Source organism: Crocuta crocuta, unplaced genomic scaffold (genome assembly GCF_008692635.1).
Source record: "Crocuta crocuta isolate KB4526 unplaced genomic scaffold, BGI_CrCroc_1.0 scaffold282, whole genome shotgun sequence".
In the NCBI taxonomy this organism is placed as follows: Eukaryota; Metazoa; Chordata; class Mammalia; order Carnivora; family Hyaenidae; genus Crocuta; species Crocuta crocuta.
The window spans coordinates 3,847,320-3,870,911 of record NW_027529174.1 but is presented as its reverse complement, the minus strand read 5'-3'; the positions used below and the strand labels follow the sequence as shown (position 1 = coordinate 3,870,911).

Here is a 23,592-nt window from a genome sequence, read left to right as displayed (position 1 = left end):
CAAATAGTTTATTGTCAAATTACTTTCCACATAACACCCAGTGCTCATCCCCACAAGTGCCCTCCTCCATGCCCATCCCCCCCTTCCCCCCCCCCCCCCCCCGATTTTACAGAAAGGGATGAGGGACTTAAAGTAATAAAATGTGGGGGAAGAGGGTGACATCCCTAAGATGCTAAGAGGCATTTCTGTGTCTCTCTGCTCCTGTGTATACCCAAGGTGCTAGGGAAGCTTCCGACAGTGCAAACATTCAGTCAGAGTTACTGCTGGCCGAGGGCGCCTGGGGGGCTCAGTAGGTTAAGCGTCCAACTCTCGATTTTGGCTCAGGTCATGATACCACGGTTTGTGAGTTCACGCCCCGCGTCAGGCTCTGTGCTAACGGTGCAGAGCCTGCTTGGGAATCTCTCTCTCTTTTCCCCCTTTCTCTGCCCCTACCCTGCTAGCACGTGTGCTCCCTCTCTCACAGAATAAATAAATATTAAAAAAAAAAAAAGTTACTTCTGGCTCTTAGTCCCTTATGAGGTGAGTCTTTGGCTGGCTTGGCTCTGCGTGGTGAGACTGGCCACTCTGGGAAGCTCTCCTTTGAGGCTGTGAGCTCTTTGGGGCGTCTGGGTGGCTCAGTCAGTTACGATCTTGGTCATGATCTTGCGCTTGTGGGTTCAAGCCCTGCCTTGGGTTCTGTGCTGACAGCTCAGAGCCTGGAGTCTGCCCCAGATTCTGTATCTCCTCTCTCTGCCCTTCCCCGGCTCGCACTCTGTCTCTCTCTTTCTCTCTCTCTCAAAAAGTAAACATTAAAAAGAACTTAGACGGCGCGCTCTTTAAGAGTGGGGTCAGCAGCTTGCATTTCCTTTTGCTTCCAGGGCATGGTTAGCCTTTGTCGTGCCTGGGCTTTCTGACAAGCAGGTAGCAAGGACACCAGCCTGAGGTTTACTTCGTCACTCCTTGGAATCAGTGATCTCTTGAACGCTGCAGTATTTCCAGCGGATAAGGACTTACTGGTGCAAAAGATGCCTGTGGAGAACAGAAGGGTAGCGAGGCAGGGGGTTTGGGTGGGAGCCACGGGAAACGAGCACATGGGAGCCTGCGGTCTGGCCCGGCGCTGCAGCTGGCAGACAGGACACTCGCCCCAGGGAGGGCTGCACCCTCCTCGTTCCTGCCTGTGTTTTCCTTTCCCTTGCAAATGTTATTTGACAAAAGCAGTTGCGCCCATTTCCTTCTCTGTGGGCTCGGTTCTTGTCTTGACATGACTTGGAGGGATCATGACGCCGACTCCACACTCGCAGGACGATCCTCACTGTGTCCCTGAGAGTGCTGGCCATGGTGAATGGAGCTGAGCGGACGCCACGGTCTGCCCGAGTTAACGGTGCTAATTGCCCGCAGGTCGCATCCTGGGATCGGGGGCCTTTGGGAAAGTGGTCGAAGGAACTGCCTACGGATTGAGCCGGTCCCAGCCTGTCATGAAAGTGGCAGTGAAGATGCTAAAACGTAAGTGCCCCATCCCGGGATTTTTTTGGAACATGGAGATAGTAAGTGAATCACTCAAAACCACACAACCAGTAAATGCCAGATTTAGGACTAGATCTTGGTTCTTTCGACTCTAGGCTTCATGAGTAGTTAGACTCTTTTCTCAGTCTGGTTATTTAAATTATTCTTGTTGCCTATATGTTGGAAAATCAAGAGTTGTTATTTTTGGTGACTTTTTTTTTTTACCCCAAAGACTAGGGATTAGTGATTAGAGTCTAGACCAAGTCACCATGTGTTTCTCTTTCAGACTCTCGCTAAATAAAATGATATCCAATCACAGGATTAAAGCCATATTGCTGGCTTTTTCTGGGAAGCAAATCAGTTGAACTGATACGTGATTTATTTCCTTAACAGCCACAGCCAGATCCAGTGAGAAACAAGCTCTCATGTCGGAACTGAAGATAATGACTCACCTGGGGCCGCATTTAAACATTGTGAACTTGCTGGGGGCCTGTACCAAGTCAGGTAGGCTTCCTGACCCGGGAGTGGGGATCTTTTTTTTTTAACTTTTTAAAAAATATTTATTTTTGAGAGAAAGAGACAGAGAGTGAGTAGGGGAGGGGCAGAGAGAGAGAGGGAGACACTGAATCCAAAGCAGACTCCAGGCTCCGAGCTGTCAGCACAGAACCCGACACGGGGTTCGAACCCACGAACTGAGAGATCATGACTTGAGCTGAAATTGGACGCTCAACTGACAGAGCCACCCAGGCACCCCTTTTTTAAATTTCATTTAAAAGTTTACTTCTTTTGAGAGAGAGAGAGCACATCCCAAGTGATCTCATGACTATGAGATTATGACCTGAGCCAAAATCAAGAGTCAGATGCTTAACCAACTGAGCCACCCAGGCGCCCCTGTCCAGGCTTATTAAAACCCTCCCTCTCTTCCTCCAAACATGCCCACAAGTATAAGTCCTGGGAATGGAGTTGCCTGGATTCCACTGAATGGGAGCTCATTGTATTTGAGCGGTACCTCTCGCCAGTGCAAACAACATTTCATGGCTTTTCTGTTCTTCATTTTCATACCCATTTCTTTTTTTATTAATTTTTTTAATTTACATCCAAGGTAGTTAGCATATAGCGCAACAGTGATTTCAAGAGTAGATTCCTTACCCATTTAGCCCAGCCCCTCCCACAACCCCTCTAGTAACCCTCTGTTTGTTCTCCATATTTAAGAGGCTCTTATGTTTTTGTCCCCCTCCCTGTTTTTATATTATTTTTGCTTCCCTTCCCTTATGTTCATCTGTTTTGTATCTTAAAGTCCTCATGTGAGTGAAGTCCTATGATATTTGCCTTTTTCTGACTAATATCACTTAGCATAATACCCTCTAGTTCTATCCATGTAGTTGCAAATGGCAAGATTTCATTCTTTTTGATTGCTGAGTAATACTCCTTTGTATGTATGTATATATATATGTATAAACATATATATGTATACATGCACACACCCCACATCTTCTTTATCCATTCATCTGTTGATGGACATTTGGGCTCTTTCCATACTTTAGCTATTGTCGATAGCACTGCTGTAAACATTGGAATGCATGTGTCCCTTCGAAACAGCACACCTATGTCCCTTGGATAAATATCTAGTAGTGCAGTTGCTGGGTCATAGGGGAGTTCTGCTTTTAATTTTTTGAGGAATCTCCCTACTTCATACCCATTTCTTACCTGGTTTTGGTTCCCACAGGCCCTATTTACATCATTACGGAGTACTGCTTCTACGGGGATTTGGTCAACTATTTGCATAAGAATAGGGACAGCTTCCTGAGCCGACATCCAGAGAAGCCAAAGAAAGAGTTGGACATTTTTGGGTTGAACCCTGCTGATGAAAGCACACGGAGGTAGGTGCAGTGGGCACATTGCTGTGAACCACTGCATTACAAGGGGAGAGAACCCATGTCCTGATAGAATCCACGTCTGCAGATCCAATGCCTACAGATGGCAAGAGTCCCGCTCCCCTGCCCATCATCCCGTGACACATCTGTACATCCTGTGACACGTGCCGGTACATACTGGTACAGCCCATGACATGGTGCCGATGTTTTGGACCAGATACCACATGAGGAGGCCTCACTGAGAGGTTTGAATGGAAACAAAAGTTGGACTCATTCTGGGGGCCAGTTTGCTGCTTATGCGAATTCCACTTAAGACCTGTAATTGCGGCTCTGGCCAGGGATGCCTCAGTGATCGCATCTTGTGAGAAGCCGTATGAGGATCTCCAAGTTTGAGATACGGGTCCTTGCTGAACCCGGGCCTATACATCAAGCCAGTGGTAGTGATCTTACCTGTAGGAACTTATATAGATCTCTGTAGATTTAAAGTTCTGTATGATTAGAAAGTACAAGTTCCTTTTTGTATTGAGTTACTAGATGGACACCAAATTGGCACTAAATTTATTGAGTAGCAGGAAGCACCTGCCCAAGCCATGTGGTCGCATGGTCCGGGTTTGTGGCCTGTTTCTTGTAAAACGGAGCAAGAATAAAGACAGACACACCTGAGTAGATGATCCACGTATTTGTGCGATTATTGACTAATGCTCCTCTCACCCGTCAGACTACCCCACGTGAAAGGTGCCCATTGGTTTCGCTTTTGCTCACCCCTGCTGCCCCCCTACCCACCACCCTACCTTGAACACTGTAGGCACCTGCTCATCATCTACTGAATGTTGAATGACCACTCCAGGGAGGCACCCTGAATAAGGTTGCTTTTTCTGTTTTTCCAGTTATGTTATCTTGTCTTTTGAAAACAATGGTGACTACATGGACATGAAGCAGGCTGATACCACACAGTACGTCCCCATGCTGGAAAGGAAAGAGGTTTCTAAATACTCGGACATCCAGCGATCGCTGTATGATCGCCCAGCCTCGTATAAGAAGAAATCTATGTTAGGTAAAAGTGTCAACGCCCACTCTTTGCATCTTCTAGTGGCTTGGTAATGATACAGGTTTCCCCTGCTCTCCGAGAGTTTTGTTCATGGCCCTCTGCTTTTGTGAAAGACCTCCGTTAGTATTTGTGTTCACTTACTGAAAGAAATCCAAAGAGGATTTGCTTCTTTGCTTTACGCCATTTTGGCTTGCGAAGGATTTCATAGGAATGCTCTATTTTCGGATAGCGGTAAAATTCTCAGGGGAAGGTGAGCAGGCGTGTTAAGTCAGACTGCCAGGCTGTGGTCCCTAAATGCAGGGCTACACATGTGGGGCTCTGACATGTTTTCAGAACTTGGTGGGTTGTGACTTGAATAAAAAGGAAAAAGACGGACTTAATGCAATGCATTTTTTTTACTTTAAATGCAAAACCTTTAAGGAATTATTTAGTCTGATATGACGATCTTCCTTTTTTTGGTGTTTGTGTGTGTATGGGTGTTTAATGAAAGTACGGGAATAATTGAGATTTTTTTCCCTTAGTGCCCCCACTTGGCAAAATTGAAAGTTGGCTTCTTTATATTGGTTCCCAATATTAAAAATTTTTAATCATATCAGTCTCTGATATCGATGAGTTCAGTAACCCCTGCTTTTGGCTTTGCTAATATCCACTTTGTGCTGAAAGCAGGAAGGCAGACAGTTTGAGGTTATATTTTCTGACAAGGGTGTGGGTGTTTCTACGGATGTTGTTTGAGGGAAGATCTGTCTAATCTTTCAAAACAGATGCACATGTGGCACGGTGGCATTGGCTCATGAACTCCAGGGCGCCTAGCTGATGCCCACAGCAGATGGACCACCCCACTTCTGCTGCTGGGAGGCCCTTCCAGATTCCCATCTAATCCCGGGCTTGGAGTGGGGAGGATGTCCCGTCCTGCTGGGTCTGCGGTTGACCAGTCTCTCGATTTTGTGTCATTGCAAAAAAGCCAGTGCAAAAAAGGGTTGAGCGGCCATGGAAATTATTTTGAAAATCCCTGATATGCTCTGAACGCCGGCAGGGTTCTTAAGTGAAAGGTGCAGATCCATTTAAAAAAAGAATATGCTTGTTTCGCAAAGCTCCGTCCACGAGAATATTTTCCGTTGCTGCAGTTCCAAGTTTCATTCTCTTCTCATTGCCAAATGGGGAACCTTCCAAGCCCTTTTCAAAGATTAGCCAATGAGAGCTGTCGGAACCAGCGTTTCCTCTCCCCTCCCGTATTGTTAAAAATAGTTTACGTTGCTTCCCAGGCTGGACCGGGCTCCAGATTTCAGGGGAGCCTGATTCATGCTCAGCCCGGGCCCTGTTGGCTGGCATGCCCTGCTTTCTGGCCTTCTCCTGGCTGGCTGGGAAAATATGAATGGTTGCAGCGACTCTTCACTTGCCTGAAAATGTTCAAAAAGCAGTGGGAACTGCTGGCCTAGATTAGCTCCTTCCTCGAAAACCCTGGGACCCTTCCAGATGGGACTAACTGGGCAAAGTGGACAAGTTACAAAAGGAGCTAAACCCAAAGTCATTGGCACTGACCTTGAAGATTGTTCCCTCTAGTCTGGCTGCGACTTGCTTTTATTCAGGAAAGAAGCCAAATACTATGAAGGTGGCTTTCAAAGGAAAAGAGAAAGGCGATTCTTAGAAGCTCCTTTTATTTTTTAATGTTTATTTTTTAGAGAGAGAGAGACAGAGAGAGTCAGAGAGACAGAGTGTGAGCGGGGGAGGGGCAGAGAGAGAGGGAGACACAGAATCCGAAGCAGGTTCCAGGCTCTGAGCTGTCAGCATGGAGCCTGACACAGGGCTTGAACTACGAACTGCAAGATCATGACCTGAGCCAAAGTCAGATGCTTAACCGGCTGAGCCACCGAGGCGCCCCAGAAGCTATTTCTCAAAGGGCCCTCGTGTATGTTCATCACGGAGGATTTTGTATTTGCATGTGTGTGCATGTGTGTTTTAGAGGTGATTGAGGTGACTTACTAAGGTTAAAAAAGAAATCTGGGAGGCAAACAACACAATATGTGTGAGACCCCCATTAGACTGGTCCTTATGAACACACACACAAACACACACACAGACACTCACACACCAGATATGTATTTCTGTGGATATATTTCTTTTTAACGGTAGAACCTCTGCGTGGTTTATGTACCCACCTGCGAGGTCTGGAAACACTCTAGGAAAATAATTTTAGATACGTTCTTTGGACAAGCCTGCGCAAGTGTGGGCCCTGCGGGAGCCCCCCAGTGGGTGATGTTTCACGCCGTCCTCCAGCACCAACACGCTTCATTCCTTTCCTTGCAGACTCAGAAGTCAAAAACCTCCTTTCGGATGATAACTCAGAAGGCCTGACTTTGCTGGATTTGTTGAGCTTTACCTATCAAGTTGCACGAGGAATGGAATTTTTGGCTTCCAAAAATGTGAGTGTGTTCCTGAAACAGAGTCCTCTGTAGACCCAGGCCACAGGGTCAGAGTGAGGTGAGCGTGGATGGTCTGGGAGAGGCTTGTAGCAATGGCTGCTTTTCCCTTCCTTTTCCCTGAAGCGGAGTGGGGAGTCCGGTATCATTAGGCATCTAACTGCTCCACAGCGTTCTCCTTCGTGGGAGTGGCTGGGATGAGAGCCTGGAGGAGGGGAGCTCTTAGCGCCAGGACAGCCTCCCTGAGGTGTCCCAGGCAGCTCCAGGCCCCGCCACGAGGTGGCCAGTCTTGGCAGGGGTGACGTTGTCTGGTGGCCGATGGACAGTGTCTGTTGTTTCTTCCCTTCCCACACAGTGTGTCCACCGGGACCTGGCTGCTCGAAACGTCCTTCTGGCACAAGGGAAAATCGTGAAGATCTGTGACTTCGGCCTGGCCAGGGACATCATGCATGATTCAAACTACGTGTCCAAAGGCAGTGTACGTGCTCTTTCCCCTCATTTGACTCGCTCCTCTTTCCTCGCTGAAGCTCTGAAACTAGGCGTTGCTTCTGGCCATTCAGTGTCTATGTTTTTTTTTAGCTTTTTTTTTTTTTAAAGTTCATTTATTTATTTTGAGAGAAAGAGCATGCACATGTGCATGTACAAGTGGGGGAGGGGCAGATAAAAAGAGAGAGAGAGAGGGAGAGAGAATCCCAGGCAGGCTCCACAGTCAGTGCAGAGCCTGACGATGGGCTCAATCCCATGAACTATGAGATCGTGACCTGAACCAAAATCAAAAGCCAGATGCTTAACCAACTGAGCCACCAAGGCGCCCCCAGTGTTCATATTTTCAATGTGGAGTCTATGAGATCCGTAAATGAGCTTCTGGGATTGGTATAAAAAGCACAAGGTCTGCAGCCAGACTGCCTGGGTGTGAGTACTGCCACCAGCACTTAACTACTGTGGGGGTTTGGGGCAAGTTACTTGACCATTCTGTATCTTGGTTTCGCTGTTGGTCACAGTGACCTGATAATAGGCCTATCTCCTGGGTTGCCCTGGGCAATTCAGTCAGTGACTTTAATGTCAAATGCTTAGGACAGTGCCTGGCACACAAGAGCACTCAGCAGGTGTTAGCTCTTAATATGTAAATCACGTGTGCCTGTGTACCTGCATTCATTTCCAAAGAGAGCATCTCTGACTTTTATCAAATTTGCAGATGATGTCTGTGACCTCTAAAATGTGACCATTTGAGTTCATAGATCCTAGAGGCACAATTTCCTTAAAGATAGTCTTTCTCCCCACCCCTTCCACCTCGAAGCAGATGCAGTAGCTTAGGATGCATTTGACACTTATAGGTACAATTCCAAATCACCCCACTGCAATGGTTGTGAGACAGCGTGGGGTGCTGTATCCACCCACAAAAGGCCACGGGTCTGTGCCCTGGTTCCGTGTATGACTATGATCTGTAGCTTCAGGCACCCTGAGCAATACAGTGGACTTCGGTGAAGCCAATTTCTCACCTGCTTAAAAAGTTGGGGCATCTGGGTGACTCAGCTGGTTAAGCATCCAACTTCAGCTCAGGTCACGATCTCACAGTTCATGGGTTCAAGCCCTGCATCAGGCTCTGTGATGACAGCTCAGAGCCTGGAGCCTGCTTTGGATTCTGTGTCTCTGTCTCTCTCTGCCTCTCCCCTGCTCATCTTCTGTCTCTCTCAAAAATAAACAAACATTTAAAAAAAAGTTGATGAATCTGTGATCTCCCCATGAATCTCAGAAGGCTGGAGGATGCTAATGTGGTCACTTTATATTATATATCTGTCTCAGTTTAGTATTTCCACTGGAGTTTGTACAGCTTCCCAAAAGAGGCTGCAACATTACCATAATGTCATACTCCTTATAGGGGTAGGAAATGAATTTCTTAAAGTTCAAAAATGTAATTGGTTCTCAGATCCCTGGATCTGTTTTCAATTTTGTTCCTAGGAACACCTGCAAGTAGGAGACTGGTCCAGTCAAGGCTCTCACTTTTTGGGTAAAACCTTCGGGATTAAATATTTTTAAATGTTACTCCTTGGAAGGACCTAAGAGGCACCATCGATTATCCATCATTCATGAAGTATTTATCGAGAACCCACTAGGTACCAGGCACTCTTATGAGTGTGGAGAACACAGCACTGAACAAAAAACACAAGGAGATACTTGTGTGACAAGATTATTAGTGCAAGTTATTGTTGGTCCAAAAAGAGCCCCTCCTATTTCTGCCGCTGTAGATCATTGGTGCGTGTGCTGGGTTTAATTTCCTCCCTCTTTCCATGCAGACCTTTCTCCCTGTGAAGTGGATGGCTCCCGAGAGCATCTTTGACAACCTCTACACCACGCTGAGTGATGTCTGGTCTTATGGCATTCTGCTCTGGGAGATCTTTTCCCTCGGTATGGGCCCGACGTCTCCTCCTTAGGGTTGTTCTGGAACAACACTGGGAGGGAAACCCTGTGTTTTCCAGGCTCTAGGGTGTAAGTGATGTTGGGATACCTGCTGTGAGTCAAGTGCGCTGCAGCGGATTAAGTCACACAACGCACACTCCCGGTGTCTGGTGTCTGCCCCTGCAGACTGAGTTTTGGGGGTCGGCACCCTCATGTCTGGCCTTTGCCCCTCCTCTCCTTTGGGCTATGCTAGAATGACTCTCTCCCACTAGAAATGTTCCTAAGGACACCCACTCTCCAGCTGCTTTTTCTTCTTCTTCTTTTTTAATTTATTTCTGAGAGAGAGAGAGCGTGAGCAGGGGAGGGTCAGAGAGAGAGGGAGACACAGAATCTGAAACAGGCTCCAGGCTCTGAGCTAGCTGTCAGCACAGAGCCCGATGCGAGGCTCGAACCCACAAACCGTGAGATCATGACCTGAGCTGAAGTCGGACGCTTAACCAACTAAGCCACCCCGGCACCCCTCCAGCTGCTTTTTCACTGCGTCTCTGGGTTAAGTGGGTTCAGCAGTGGTGATCGAGGCTCAGGTGAAAAGAAGTGTGGCGAGGAAAAGGATGTGACTCCTCTTCCCGGTTGTCACTCTGGAGGAGAAGGGCCTTCTAGGCATTCAGGTAGTCAGTCACCAGTCCCAGAGGACACAGGTACCCTGTGTGCCAGGTGAGGGCCGCGAGGGAGGAGCGATTCATGACCCTGGCCTCCGACAGTTTATCCGGGGAGATAAGACTTAACGCGTAGCAGTAAGCAGGGTGGTGCTGACTTAAACCTGTAATGGAAGAGAAAGGGGAAGGAGTCCTGGAGTCGTTTTGGAAGCCTGAAATGTTCCGTGAGTTTGGTTACCTTAATGTGGTAGTAAAGGGTTTCTTCCCTGCCTGATCCCAGTTGTCCCTGCTTGGATATCACTGGATCATCCCAGTGGGTGGCTTAACTGAGGCTCTCAAAAGTCTCTTGAAAGCAGAGAATTATCTAGAGATTTCAAGCCTCAGCTTTGACCTTTGCTCTAATTATTGAACATTTTTGGTGAAAATGATTTTTTTTGGCTTCAATGATTGAGAATTTCTCTTCCTTTTCTATTTTGCTTTATATATGTAGATCCAATGATCAGAAACACTGAAAAACACTTTTGTGCTTTTCCTAAGATTCCTAAGAATCTTTGCCTAGGGTGTCTGGACTTGACCAACCCCAAAGTCCTGGTTACATTTACGATTTGGGCAAGCCCGTGAAATCAAAGGGATGGTAACCCTTAATTTCCTTGCAAGAACCAGAACTTCAAGTGGGGTTCCCCAAATGTGTCTGTAGGTTCTGTGTCACCCCAAATGTCTCAGCCGGGTACCACACGCCTGTTAAATCCTGGTTGTTTCCTTTGGTTTTCAGGGGGCACACCGTACCCTGGCATGATGGTGGATTCCACTTTCTACAACAAGATCAAGAGCGGATACCGGATGGCCAAGCCTGACCACGCCACCAGTGAAGTGTGAGGCTCCTCCCCTTCTTGTGCGCCTTGTGCCCATGCCCAGCGGGTCTGTGGGCTGGGGGGGGGGTGCCCTGACACTCTTCCCTGTGCCCACTTGGAGTTGTGTGTTTCTGCAGCTATGAAATCATGGTCAAGTGCTGGCACAGTGAGCCGGAGAAGAGACCCTCCTTTTACCACCTGAGTGAGATTGTGGAGAATCTGTTGCCAGGACAGTATAAGAAGGTTCGTCTGGGCCCCTCCAAGATGGGTGGAAAGGAATGGGCGAAGGGAGAAGTCAGTAGCTGGCAGTTATGCGAGTGAGTGGCACAGTGCAACACTGTTTTAAAGGAGCATTTTCAAAGGGGGAACAAGATTGTTTGATCCAGTGGCTTTCATGGAGGACTCCCCGGGTCTCTGGTAGCAATGATGAGTGCAAACCCTCCCCAGTGCTCAGGGCTCCCCTTTCATCTCAAGTGTACAACACCTGTAAGCACTTTATTCTCCAGATGTTTGAGTATCTGAAGCTACCGTGCAGTTAGAAGTCTCAGGGCATCCACAGCCATTAAATCGCTAATTTGAATGCACTTAAATCCATGTGAAATTGGCTTTTACCAGCTGACTGCAAGGAGCAGCCTCAGCTGTTATCTGTGGCTCCAGCCGTTTTTTTGCAGCATAGGAAGCATTGTTCGAAGGAACAAATGTAATTTCATGGAGCCAAGGAGGATATGTTAATAAAGGAAACAACTTTCTGCTGAGATGCTGTGAAGGAGACCCAGACTCAGTTGTATAATAAATTCAATTTTCAAGATTCAGATTCGTCAGTTCATAGAGTCTTCATGTGTATTGCCTGTTCTTCTCAAAGAGGAGCAATGCTAAGTGGTTGCGCGCCAGACTGGGCATTAAATATTTGTGTCTATGGATTAATTCACTGCCCATTACAACTCCCATAAGTGAGGCAGTGAGGAGGCAAAAGGAAATTAATGGTAGGTCAGTCAAAGGTGCCCTGGCTGGTCGTGAAAATGAGGTCTTTTTAGATCAAAGATTCTGTAAGTTTTGAGTTAGATTTCTCCAACATTTAGGGATCAGGAAGGTTTCCGGGGTGGTGCTCCCAATGGAAGTCCTTGTCCCCTCTTATTGGGACCCATCCAAGCCCTGAAGAGACTACGTATTGGGACCAGAAGGGTCCCTGCTAGTCCCAGAGAAGGGAGTGTGTGTGCTTGGAGGTGGGGGCAGGGCACAGTCATAGCTACTGACTCAGTGAAGGGGCTCATTGTATCTTTTTTTAAAAAAAAGTTTATGTATTTTGAGAGAGACAGAGAGAGTAGGGGAGGGGCAGAGGGTGAGAGAGAGAGAGAGAGGAAGAGGGAGAGAGAGAGAGAGAGAGAGAATCCCAGGCAGGCTCTGCACTATGCAGGGCTCAAATTCACTCACCCCAAGATCATAACTTGAGCCAAAATCAAGAGTCGGTCGCTTAACCCACTGAGCCACCCAGGCGCCCCAGGGCTTACTGTACCTTAAGGAGAATGAGAGCTCTCATTGGCAGAATGGCAGGAGATCTCTGCCATCAGTGGTCCTTTCCCCGCATCCCCATCCCTGGGATGTGACAGTTGACAGCTGACTCGCGTCAGTTATCTCAATCCCACATCTGTGGGATAGCTTGGAAACACAGCCGGTTAAATACTAGTTCTGAGCATCCTTGTTGCAGTTCAGTGGGTGACACTTGGTTAACCATGTGAAACGCATATCTGCAGAGTTACGAAAAGATTCACCTGGACTTCCTGAAGAGCGACCACCCTGCCGTGGCGCGCATGCGCGTGGACTCAGACAATGCCTACATTGGCGTCACCTACAAACACGAGGAAGACAAGCTGAAGGACTGGGAAGGCAGCCTGGACGAGCAGAGGCTGAGTGCAGACAGTGGCTACATCATCCCTCTGCCCGACATCGACCCTGTTCCTGAGGAGGAGGACCTGGGCAAGAGGAACAGGCACAGGTAGAGCTCCCCTGTGCCCCCCAGCACTCCTGAAGGAGGGCAGCTGTTGCCCTGGCGACTGCAGTGTATCAGGTGGCAGAGTCCCCAAGGGTTCTGTTTCCTTTTGTAAATGCTTCCTGGATGATCCTCATACCTGTGCAGTGGGGCTGTGGGAGGTATAGGGCAGGCCTGAGTCCTTTGACCTGAGTCCTCAGGTGGTTTGATCAGACTGGCAGCAGCCCTGACTATTGAGATACTATAAGCCTCTCTTGCTATTTTCTACACTGGTCATGGGATAGAGGAGAAAGTTGAGAGCGAGGCTAGACTGGGCTGTTTGATGCTGCATCAGTGGATCTTAACCTGAGCTACAAGTTTGGATCACCTGGGGAGACTTGAAAAGCCATCTACACACTTCACCCAGACCAGCAAGTTAGAATCTCTGAGAATGGGACGCAGGCGCTTCCTGGCTGATTTATTCTTTCTTTTTTTAACTTTGTATAATGGACACGTCCAACATGCCCAGCTCAAGTCACACAGGGACCTGCCAGTGAATCCGTCTCCCAGTTTGAGTGTCCATGAATCCATGGCCAGAATGCATGAATAGCCATATCCATTCCACGACTACTCTCCTTGGATTATTTAGAAGCAAATCCTAGACATCGTCATTTCACCCATAAATATTCCATTATGTGCCTTTAAAAGATAAAGGCTCTATTTAAAAAATTTTTAACTTTTATTTATTTTGAGCATGACAGAGAGAGAACATGAGCCAGGGAGGGACAGAGAGAGCAAGGAGAGAGAATCCTAAATAGGTTCCACGTATCATCGTGGAGCCCGACATAGGGCTCAGTACCACAGACTGTGAGATCATGACTTGAGCTGAAAGCATGAGTCAGGTGCTTAACCAACTGAGCCACCCAGGTCCCCTAAGACTCTACTGAAAAAAATAACTGGAGTTGTTAAAAATAACTTATGATACCATTATCTCCCCCCTCCTCCACCAACTGACAATAAATTGTTAGGGGCATCAGATATCCAGTGTTCAAATCTCCCTGACACTCTGATTAGTATTATTTTGCATTTGTTTTGCTCTAATTGAGAGCCAAATTAAGAGTCACGCATGGCCTTCAGTTGCTATGTCTCTATACGTTTGCCCTGCCCCGTTTTACCTACCCTACTTGCATAGCATTTATGAAGAACTGGGAGCGTTTGCCTGTAATGTTCCCACATTCAGAGTTTTGTTGATTGCATCCTGTAGTGTGTCTTCGCGTGCTTGATCTCCCGTATTTGTTGTAAACTGGTGGTCTGGATGCTTGATCTGACTCAGGTTAGATTTTTGGCAAGCGTGCCTCAAAGATGGTGCTGTGTACTTCAATCGGGAGCTGCATGCTATCTGGTGGCCTCCCCTTTTGTGACATTAACAGCCATTGTTGACCATCACGTGGATCCATTAATTTATTGCCAAGGCGATGCTAATACGCAGCCAGGACTAAAACCACTGGTCTGTACCTGCAGATGAGGGGATTGTGTCCTTGGTCTCCACCGTCTTTGCAAAGTCCTTGAGGAGAGGCAGGAGACAGTGATGATAGTGGGACTTGGTTTCAGGTTCAAGTTGCTCATGAGCCTCTTTTTTCCGTCTTCATTCAGGATATTTTCCCCCTTCCTTATTTGGTTAGTTACATATAATTATTTAGGCAGAAGCACATGGCATTATTATTTTGGAGGCTTAGGATTGTGACATCCCTTGCTCTTGTTGTGAATCAGGTAATTTAGAGAAGTATAATTGTGGGGTTTTTTTGTTTGTTTTTGGAATGTGTTGTGAGAATTAGAGATTGTGCAAACTGCTCTAACTTACCTTTGTTCAGGACAATTTCAAAAATACATCTGTGTTCTTTTAGCAAAATGTTTCTCCAAGTTTTGGGGATCTTGGGAGCCCTTGATCCCAGATCTGCCATCCAGTTGGTTATTTTGTACTTGGGGGCTTTGAATACTATTTCAGTTATAAAAAGGTTTCTTCTTTTTCTTTCTTTTTGATGTTTACTTATTTATTTTGAGAGAGATCGCCAGTGAACAAGGTGGGAGGGACAGAGAGAATCCCAAGCAGGCTCTGTGCTGTGAGCCCCAGCATGGGGCTCAAACTCATGAATCATGAGATCATGACCCGAGCCGAAATGAAGAGTCAGACACTTAACTCACTGAGCCACCCAGGCACCCCAAAAGGTTTTGTTTCTAAATTAAGTTAGGAAGTTGTAGGGGCTTTCACCATTCATGAATTTGAGCCCCCCATTGGGCTCTGTACCCACAGCACGGAGCCTGCTTGGGATTCTCTCTCTCCCTCTCTCTCTGCTCCTTCCCTGCTCTCTCTCTCTCAAAATAAATAAATAAACTTAAACAAAGAAAATCGTATTGATAAACAACACAAGAAAGGTGCCCAGGACTTTTCTAGGTGTACATGAGGCTGCACTGCAGAGTTTGACGTTTATTACATGGAGAGAACAATTCTAGTTGATAGAAAGTTGCTGTATTAGGTAACGAGAACCTCTGCACGGGTAACACATTTCATCTTCTTTTTTTTTTTTTTAATGTTTTGTTTATTTCTGACAGAGAGAGAGAGAGAGAGAGAGTGTGAGCAGGGGAGGGTCACAGAGAGAGAGAGATACAGAATCTGAAGCAGGCTCCAGGCTCTGAGCTGTCAGCACAGAGCCCAACGCGGAGTTTGAACCCACAAACCGTGAGATCATGACCTGAGTGGAAGTCGGATGCTTAACTGACTGAGCCACCCAGGCGCTCCACATGTTTCATCTTCTAAGTGTACAGAATATGTCCCAAATGACACCCAGTCAGCTGAGGCTGTCTTCCTCACAGGTGGGCGTGGGGCGTGCCTTGGGTAGCTCGGACTGCTGTAACACAATACCGTGGACTTGGGGGCCTAAACAATAGAAATCTATTTTCTCACAGTTCTGAAGGCTGGCAGTCCAAGATCAAGGTGTTGGCAGGTTTGGTTTTCCCTGAAGCTCCTTTCCTTGGCTTGCAGATGACCATCTTCTTAATGTGTCCTCACATGGTCTTTTTCTGTGTGTGTATCACAGGTGTGTCTTCCTCTTATAAGGACACCATTCCTATTGGGTAAGGTCCTCACTTTAACAACCTCATTTAACGGTAATTACTTCCTTCAAGGTCCTATCTCCCAATATAATCACAGTGGGGATGAGGGCTTTAACTTGTAAATTTTGTGTGTGTGGGGGGGTGACACAGTTCAGCCTGTCATAGTGAAGAGGGATCCCAGGGCTGATTTGCTCTGGGTTTAGGAAAGCATGATGATCCTGGAAGCTTCTTGGGCTCTGGGTGCTTGGCCTTGGGAGGGGGATGGGTATGAGAAAGACTGGGCCTTGCTCCCTATAGAGGGTTTGGGGCTGCTTGGTCAGTAATATCAGGAGCCAGGCCCTGGGCCATGAGATGGGCACTGTGGCTTGGGAATGAGAAGTAAGGCCAGTCGTCAGCGTTGGGAGCACCATGAAGGCTGGCAAGAGGCAGGGCTGATTTGGTGCTGAGTCTCCATGGAAGTTAGCTTCCTCCATCCCATGCTCTTGCCTTCCATCTGTGAGGGGGATTGGCGGAGAGAGGGACGTATCAGGCCCATGAAAGTCAGTGCAAGGGGAGTGACTCTACTGAAAGACTCAGCTATAGAACTCGCCCCCATCTAGGGGGCCTTAGTCCAAATCACAGCATCCAGAGCAGTCTCCTAACTGCAGGTCCCAGCTGGGTTGGGGCCACATCCAAAGGTTGTCTCCGGCCTCTAGCTACTGGCCAGGGCCCCATGAACGGGGTCTGGCTTCCCAGGGAGAGAGCTCATCAGGACAACATGGTTCTCAAGACCAGCCAAGTGGACTTGGGTTCACAGTGAGGCTCCAGGACCAGGGTGTAAATCGAGGGTAGGGTAGCGTCCACAGTAAGAATGGAGACAGAAGCTCTCAGTCCTGGGGAAGGACCCGATCTGTTGGGTTGTGGAAGGGAGCCTCAGTCTAGTAACCCTGCAGGCGCTAAGAGCTCTCCAGGCCCCCTTTGGGGTGGATGGCAGCAGACCATTTCGCATGGGCTTCTATTTGCCAGGCTTAGTTTTCTGCTTGGAAACTGAACTGACCTGGAGAGGAGGGGAGAGAGGCAGAGGAGACAGGCCAGGCCCTATGGGAAGGAAACAGCTAGCCAGGTTGAGGGCCCCTGCTCGGCCCGAGTGCGAGATCCTTCCTCTGGCTGGCCAGCCAATGGCATGGTCTCCAGCATGGCTCAGCCTCACGGTGAGAGCAACGGTCCTGCCTCTCAGCAGATAACCTCCTTGGAGCAAAAAGATATATATAGAAATTTTGCAATCCAAGGCAGGATCATGATAAGCCAGCAAGAGTTCAGAGACAAGAAAACAGGGAACCATGACAGGCTAGAGACTAGGGGGAATTATTTTTCTAAAAATCTTTGTGAGGAATTTTAAATGTTCAGAAAAATTGAGAGAATACATCTACCACTTAGCTTTAGTAGTTGTTAACATTTTGCCACATGTGGTTTATCTAACTACTGTACATATTTATACCTGTTTTATGTATATATGTAATATATAATAATATATACTACACATTTTTTTAAAGTTTATTTAGAGAGAGAGCAGGGACATGTGTGAGCAGGAGAGGGGCAGAGAAAGAGAGAGAGAGAGATAGAGAGGGAGAGAGAGAATCCCAAGCAGGCTCCGCACTGTCAGTGCAGAACCCAACGTGGGTGGGACTCGATCTCACCAACCATGAGATCATGACCTAAGCCAAAATCAAGAGTCAGATGCTTAACTAACTGAATCACCCAGGTGCCCCAATACTGCATATTTAATAACATATGCTATGTGACATACATGTACCACATATGTACTCCCACTTATTTTTCCTTGCTAAAACATTTGAAACTCCTGTGAACATCTCCTAAGAATAAGGATATTCTCCTATATAATTATAACAGCATGATCACATGTAAGAAAATTAACAACTGTTTCTTGATATCATCTGATATTCAGGCCCTATTCAAGTAAGAGTTTGAGTGATAACAACAATAGTAATAGCTAATATTTATTGGGCACTTAGTATATTCTAGGTACTGTGCCTTATGGTTACTACCTTATTTAATCTTCCTAACAGATAGGAATATTGTCAGGCACTGTTGTCATCTCATTTTATTTCATGTAATTTTTTAAAAAGTTTTTACTTATTTTGAGAGACAGCATGAGTGGGGAAAGGCAGAAAGAGAGGAGAGAGAGAATCCCAAGCAGGCTCCACGCTGTCAGCACAGAGCCTGACGCGGGGCTCAAACTCACAAACTGTGAGATCATGCCCTGAGCCAGAATCAAGAGTTGGACGCTTAACCGAATGAGCCACCCAGGTGCCCCTGTCATCCCATTTTTATAAGCCAGGGAGCAAGTTCAGGGGATTCAGGGACCCATGTGATTCCCACAGCTGCTAAGTGGTGGATGATTCCAGACCACCACTTCTAGCTTTTTGATGCTCCCTTTCAGCCACTACTCTCGTGAGTAAGGAGACTTCACCAGCTGCACAACTGGGGCCAGGGAAAGTGGGGGGTGGATGTAAAGAGGAAGGGGAGGAAGGCATTCCAGGGGTGTGGGATCAGATCCTGAGAGCACCATTTGGGCGCTTAGGAGATTTCACAGCAAGGAGTGGCTGGGCTGTGGTTTGCAGCTGATTTCATCCCCCTCTGTTGTTTGATCAGGAACTGCTTACACTTCTTTCCACTAGGACTCAGTAGGGAAAGTATCGTGAAGCTTGTTAGCAACTCTGCCGGAAGGTTTGATGGAAGAGAAGGAAGGCTGAAGCGTGAAGATGACCTGGGATGGGGGTTGGAGGGGTCTTGGTTTTCCACTGGACCCCCTGCAGTGTGATGGATGATGAGTAGCTGTCTGCCTTGGTGGCAGAATCTTGCCTTATTGGATGGCCCGAGTTTGAATGCCAAAGGATCTTGCAGAAAGGGCTCCTTTGCCTTTGCAGGGGGCAGGGGATGCCCTAGCCACAAAACCATGGTCTGGTCAGTGTGTACCCGGGCTTAACCTTTCCTGTTCTCTCCCTCCACCAGCTCGCAGACCTCAGAAGAGAGTGCCATTGAGACAGGTTCCAGCAGCTCTACCTTCATCAAGAGAGAGGACGAAACCATTGAGGACATCGATATGATGGATGACATTGGCATAGACTCCTCAGACCTGGTAGAGGACAGCTTCCTGTGACTGGCAGATTCAGGGGGTACCTACCACTCTTGGAGCCACCTTGGATCCCTTTAAGAAAACCACTTTATTGCAATGCAAAGTTTGGGAGGCGGACTTGGATGACGTGTAAAGAGAAGTTCCCAGCCAAGGGCCTCAGGGAGCCTTCTAAGTACGGATGGATGGCATATTTCAGAATGAACTTTCTGAAGTTGCGCTTGCAACACTTTCAGTAGCATCTCAGCGGCGTGTGAAATTGGGAGATAGATGGACACGGAAATAATAGGCCACGGAAGGTGAACTTTTTGTTTCAAGGGCATTGGTGAGATTCCAACATACACAATTTTTATTTGCGAGAAAACTCCAGCATTGTAATTATGTAAATAACTCTAACTGAGGATGTGTTTAGATTTGTATTAACTGTCTTCTCTGGACTTCTGAAGAGACCACTCCACCCGTCCATGTACTTCCCGCTTGAAACCTGGTATCAGCTGCTGTTGACCTTTCCTGGGAAGTACATGCAAAACCACTTTTGAACCTTAAAAGGTACTGGTACTATAGCATCTTACTTTTTTTTTTAGTTTAAAGAGATAAAAAATAATAATTAACCAATCTTGTTTACTAGATTTGGGTCATTTAGAAGCCCAGCAACTCATTTTCATATTGTAATCTACGTTTATAATACTACTGCTATCAGTAATGCTAAATGTGTAATGTGTAACACGTTTTCCCTACAGAGAAAGCACAATTAAAAAAAAAATTCTTACTAAGTAGGCGACAAGTTTGACAGTTTTTGACATTTATATCAAATAACCGATGTTTCTCTATAAAATATGGTAATAGCTTTAGTGGATTAAATTTAGTTGAACATAGAGAACAGTAAAAGTAGTGTGTTCCAGGAAGTCCATGTTTTTAACTGTGTACTGAATAGGTTCCCTAATCCATTGTACTAAAAACAATTAACTGCCCTCTGAAGTAATGGGATTTGAAAGAAACAAAACCCCGAAATCCTAAATGCTCTCAATCTAAAGGCATAAGCCTATGCCTAACGTGACTTGTCATGTTATTACCCAGTGGAAAATACAATCATTAGTAAAAAGACTGGATTTGCCAAGATCATTTTCATGTTTAGTGATAACTTTGGTGGATCCCCAAATCTATGTTTTCAAAGTTTTACAAACCCTAGAAGTGTCAGAAGGATGCCGTGAATATCAGCACCCTTTCTTTCATCTCATACCCCAAAAAGAAAGAGTTTGAAACTGTGAGCACATAAAGGCATTATTTAGCGAATCATGCATGTGCATTAGCCTGGATCCTTTGTTTCCAAATGTGATTGCAACCAGGATCACCAGAGTCTAGGTCTGTCCCCATCCCAGATCTTCTGAATTATTGAGTCTGGTTAGGAGCAGGAACCTGCCTTTCTTAAACTCCCTGGCTGTTCTGATTAGCCAGGTTTGGGAAACACCAGCTTGGATTATGGGAAGCTGCCATGAGAAACATAATTTGAAATTTGGAACTTGGCTAGAAGTCAGCCATGCAGGAAGCCTACCATTTAAATCCTTGGCTTTGGGTCAGTGACATTTAATGCCGTATATCTGGCAATTGCTGTCCTTAATTTAACTTTCCAGCCTCGGCTGAGGCTGAGAAAGCGCAATCTTGGTTTGGCAGGTCTTTCTAAAAGTAAAGACATTGCTCCCCACTGCATGGGGGACCTGAACTTGCCCCCCCCCACCCCACCCTTAGCCCCCCAAAGGCAGGTACAAAAATGGATGCGATTCAGAGCACCATGTCTCTGTATAACCAAGGTTAATATTTTGGTGAAAAAAAAAACCTAAAAAGTTTTGCTGAAATTTTGGGGTGAGATAACGGGACAAATTATCATCACATCCATCCAATGAACTGTGGGCTCATCGGCATTCTTTGCAATCCCGCTTAATTGCCGACACCATATGAATGAAACATGGGCTGTGATTGCCACAATCACCATACATGCTCCTCGCAGGTGATGTGCTGGAAGATGTAGCAGCAGAGACAAGGTACTTGAGTACCTACTGGTATAATCTCAATGCAAGCCCCAACTCTCTTACCCACCTTTCTCATACTAAGTGGGAACACTGAGCCAGCTTGGCCAATTAAAAAAAGAAAATCTGACTAGGTTCTGTAGAGCCAATTAGACTTGAAATACATTTGTGTTTCTAGAATCACAGCTCAAGCGTTCTGTTTATTGCTCACTCCCCCTTGTACAGCCTTCTTTTGTCGGTGCTTTGCATTTTGATGTTCCTTTGAGTTTTGCGTGACATCATGAGGCTGGATGAGAATTCTTAGACAAGCAGGTTCCAGTCCTAATGAATACTGCCACCTGAGTTTGTGTGTGACTACATTTTTTTTTTTACAGTATTTTCAGTGTATCACAGACTTGTTTCCTTTTTGGCCTCCTATAGAATCCCCAGATGAAAATTTGCCAATACTTCCTGCTTTCTATTTTTATGAAGACAATCAAAGCTGGCCTGAGAAACACAATTTGTGAATTTTTTTTTTAAATGATCAGTGATGTCCTTAAAATGTGGTCTGCCAATCTGTACAAACGGTCCTATTTTTGTGAAGAGGGACGTGAGATAAAATGATGTTATACATCAATATGTATATATGTATTTCTTTATAGACTTGGAGAGTACTGCCAAAACATTTATGACAAGCTGTATCACTGCCTTTGTTTATATTTTTTTGACTGTGATATTCCCCACAGGCACATTAACTGTTGCACTTTTGAATGTCCAAAATTTATATTTTAGAAAAATAAAGAGAAAAATGCATAAGTGTTTCCAAAACAGTGGTGTGGTGAATGTTTGTGAAGTAACTCAATAGGTAGGGTCTACTGATAAAAAATGTATTACAGAATGCCCCGTTCGTGTTTTTGTTTTAAAACGTGTAAATGAAGATCTTTATATTTCAATAAATGATCTATATAATTTAAAGTTATGCTAAGGTCCCAGCATTTTTGTTTTTAGCTGAATCACCTAAATTAAAGCAGTCCAGTTCAATGTACTTTCTCAGCAGCATTTCAGTAGGGCTTCATATTGTGGTTTTGACGAAACCAATAGGAAATTTAAGATATAAACGTTATTTGAGCGAGTTCGTTTTCAGACACAGAATTGAACTTAAAGATAACCAACACTTGGATCATCTTCAACACTACTGTTTGTTTGTTAGAACAGTATTTTACTGCATCATATTTTTCTCCCCTGCAGGAGCACAGGAGTGCATTTGCCATTTACAAGATTCAAACATTGTAGGTGTGTGTGATACAAGAGATTAAAGTCTCTTTTCACTCTACCTTCCTCCCTGTCCCTGTCTGGGTTCCCAGAGGCAGAACTGCATCTTTTATCTTTCCACTGAACTCTCCATGCATCTGCTTCTGTACATACATACATCTCTATTTTTGCTTCATGTTTTACGTAAATGAGATCTAGTTTATGTAATGCTTTGTAAAGTGCTTCCCCACCCCCTTTTTATTTTTTATTTTTTAAAAATAGTTTATTGTCAAGTTGATTTCCATATAACACCCAGTGCTCATCCCCACAAGTGCCCTCCTCCATGCCCATCACCCTCCTTCCCCTCCCTCCANATTGTATAGATAAACCACATCTTCTTGATCCATTTGTCAGTTGATGGACACTTAGGCTCTTTCCATGTTTTGGCTATTGTTGAGAGTGCTGCTATGAACATCGTTCACCCCCCTTTTTAATAAACTTTGTTTCCTATAGCAGTTTTAGGTTCACAGCAAAATTGATCAGAAGGTACAGAGGTTTTCCATATGCCCCCCTCTTCCCACACAGGCACAGCCTACCCCGTTATCAGCCTCTCTCACCAGAGTGGTACATTTGTTCCAATTGGTGAACCTATATGGATACATCATCAGAGTTTATACTGCTCTTCTCTCCCTTTTTTTCATTTTTATTTTTTAATATTTATTCATTTTTGAGAGAGAGAGAGAGAGAGAATGATCAGAGGAGGGGCAGAGAATGAGGGAGACACCGAATCTGAAGCAGGCTCCAGGCTCTGAGCTGTCAGCACAGAGCCTGATGTGGGGCTCAAACTCACAAACTGTGAGATCATGACCTGAGCCAAAGTCAGATCCTTAACTGACTGAGCCACCCAGGTGCCCCCTGATCTTCTCTTTTAATGCTACATTTTAGAGATCTCTGTGAAAAGTACATATAGATAGACTTCCCACCCTCGTTTTTTATAGTTTCTCATGTGAATATACCATAATTTATGCAGTCATGTTCCTATAGGTGCATTTATAGTTTCCCATTCTTTGCTATTGAAATGACTTCTTGAATAGCCTTGTGCACACATAGTAGTGTTTTGTTAGGATAGAATTCTAGAAATAAAATTGCTAAGCCAAAGGGTGTGCAGAAATAAATTGATGTTAAGCCCAAGCCTTCACATACGACTGTCACAGTAAATTTTGGAATGCGAGTCACCTGCTTTGCCGATTATTTTATTAACCCTAGTTTTCTAGGGCTTCCTCTGCCTCTCATCCCTCACTGTGATGTTGTAAGTGTCCGGAGGCTGTTAGTTTTTGTGTTCTGAAGCGTGCAGAATCAGATGACATGGATTAAAAAAATTCATATAATTCCATTTATTTTCA

General features: G+C 45.8%; 1 protein-coding gene across 2 annotated transcripts in view; it reads left to right on the top strand.

Annotated features, from left to right (window-relative positions):
- PDGFRA (platelet derived growth factor receptor alpha) overlaps window positions 1–21,917 on the top strand; it is a 49,956-nt gene extending 28,039 nt beyond the window's left edge. For both annotated transcript variants that reach the window (XM_077757773.1, XM_077757774.1), the window contains exons 13-23: window positions 1,378–1,482; window positions 1,876–1,986; window positions 3,209–3,362; window positions 4,244–4,410; window positions 6,709–6,824; window positions 7,177–7,299; window positions 9,116–9,227; window positions 10,647–10,746; window positions 10,863–10,968; window positions 12,477–12,718; window positions 18,815–21,917. In XM_077757773.1, the coding sequence (XP_077613899.1) occupies window positions 1,378–1,482; window positions 1,876–1,986; window positions 3,209–3,362; window positions 4,244–4,410; window positions 6,709–6,824; window positions 7,177–7,299; window positions 9,116–9,227; window positions 10,647–10,746; window positions 10,863–10,968; window positions 12,477–12,718; window positions 18,815–18,962 (1,484 nt within the window). In that variant the 3' untranslated portion in view covers window positions 18,963–21,917. The remainder of the gene's footprint in view (window positions 1–1,377; window positions 1,483–1,875; window positions 1,987–3,208; window positions 3,363–4,243; window positions 4,411–6,708; window positions 6,825–7,176; window positions 7,300–9,115; window positions 9,228–10,646; window positions 10,747–10,862; window positions 10,969–12,476; window positions 12,719–18,814) is intronic.
- Window positions 21,918–23,592: the final 1,675 nt, after the last annotated feature.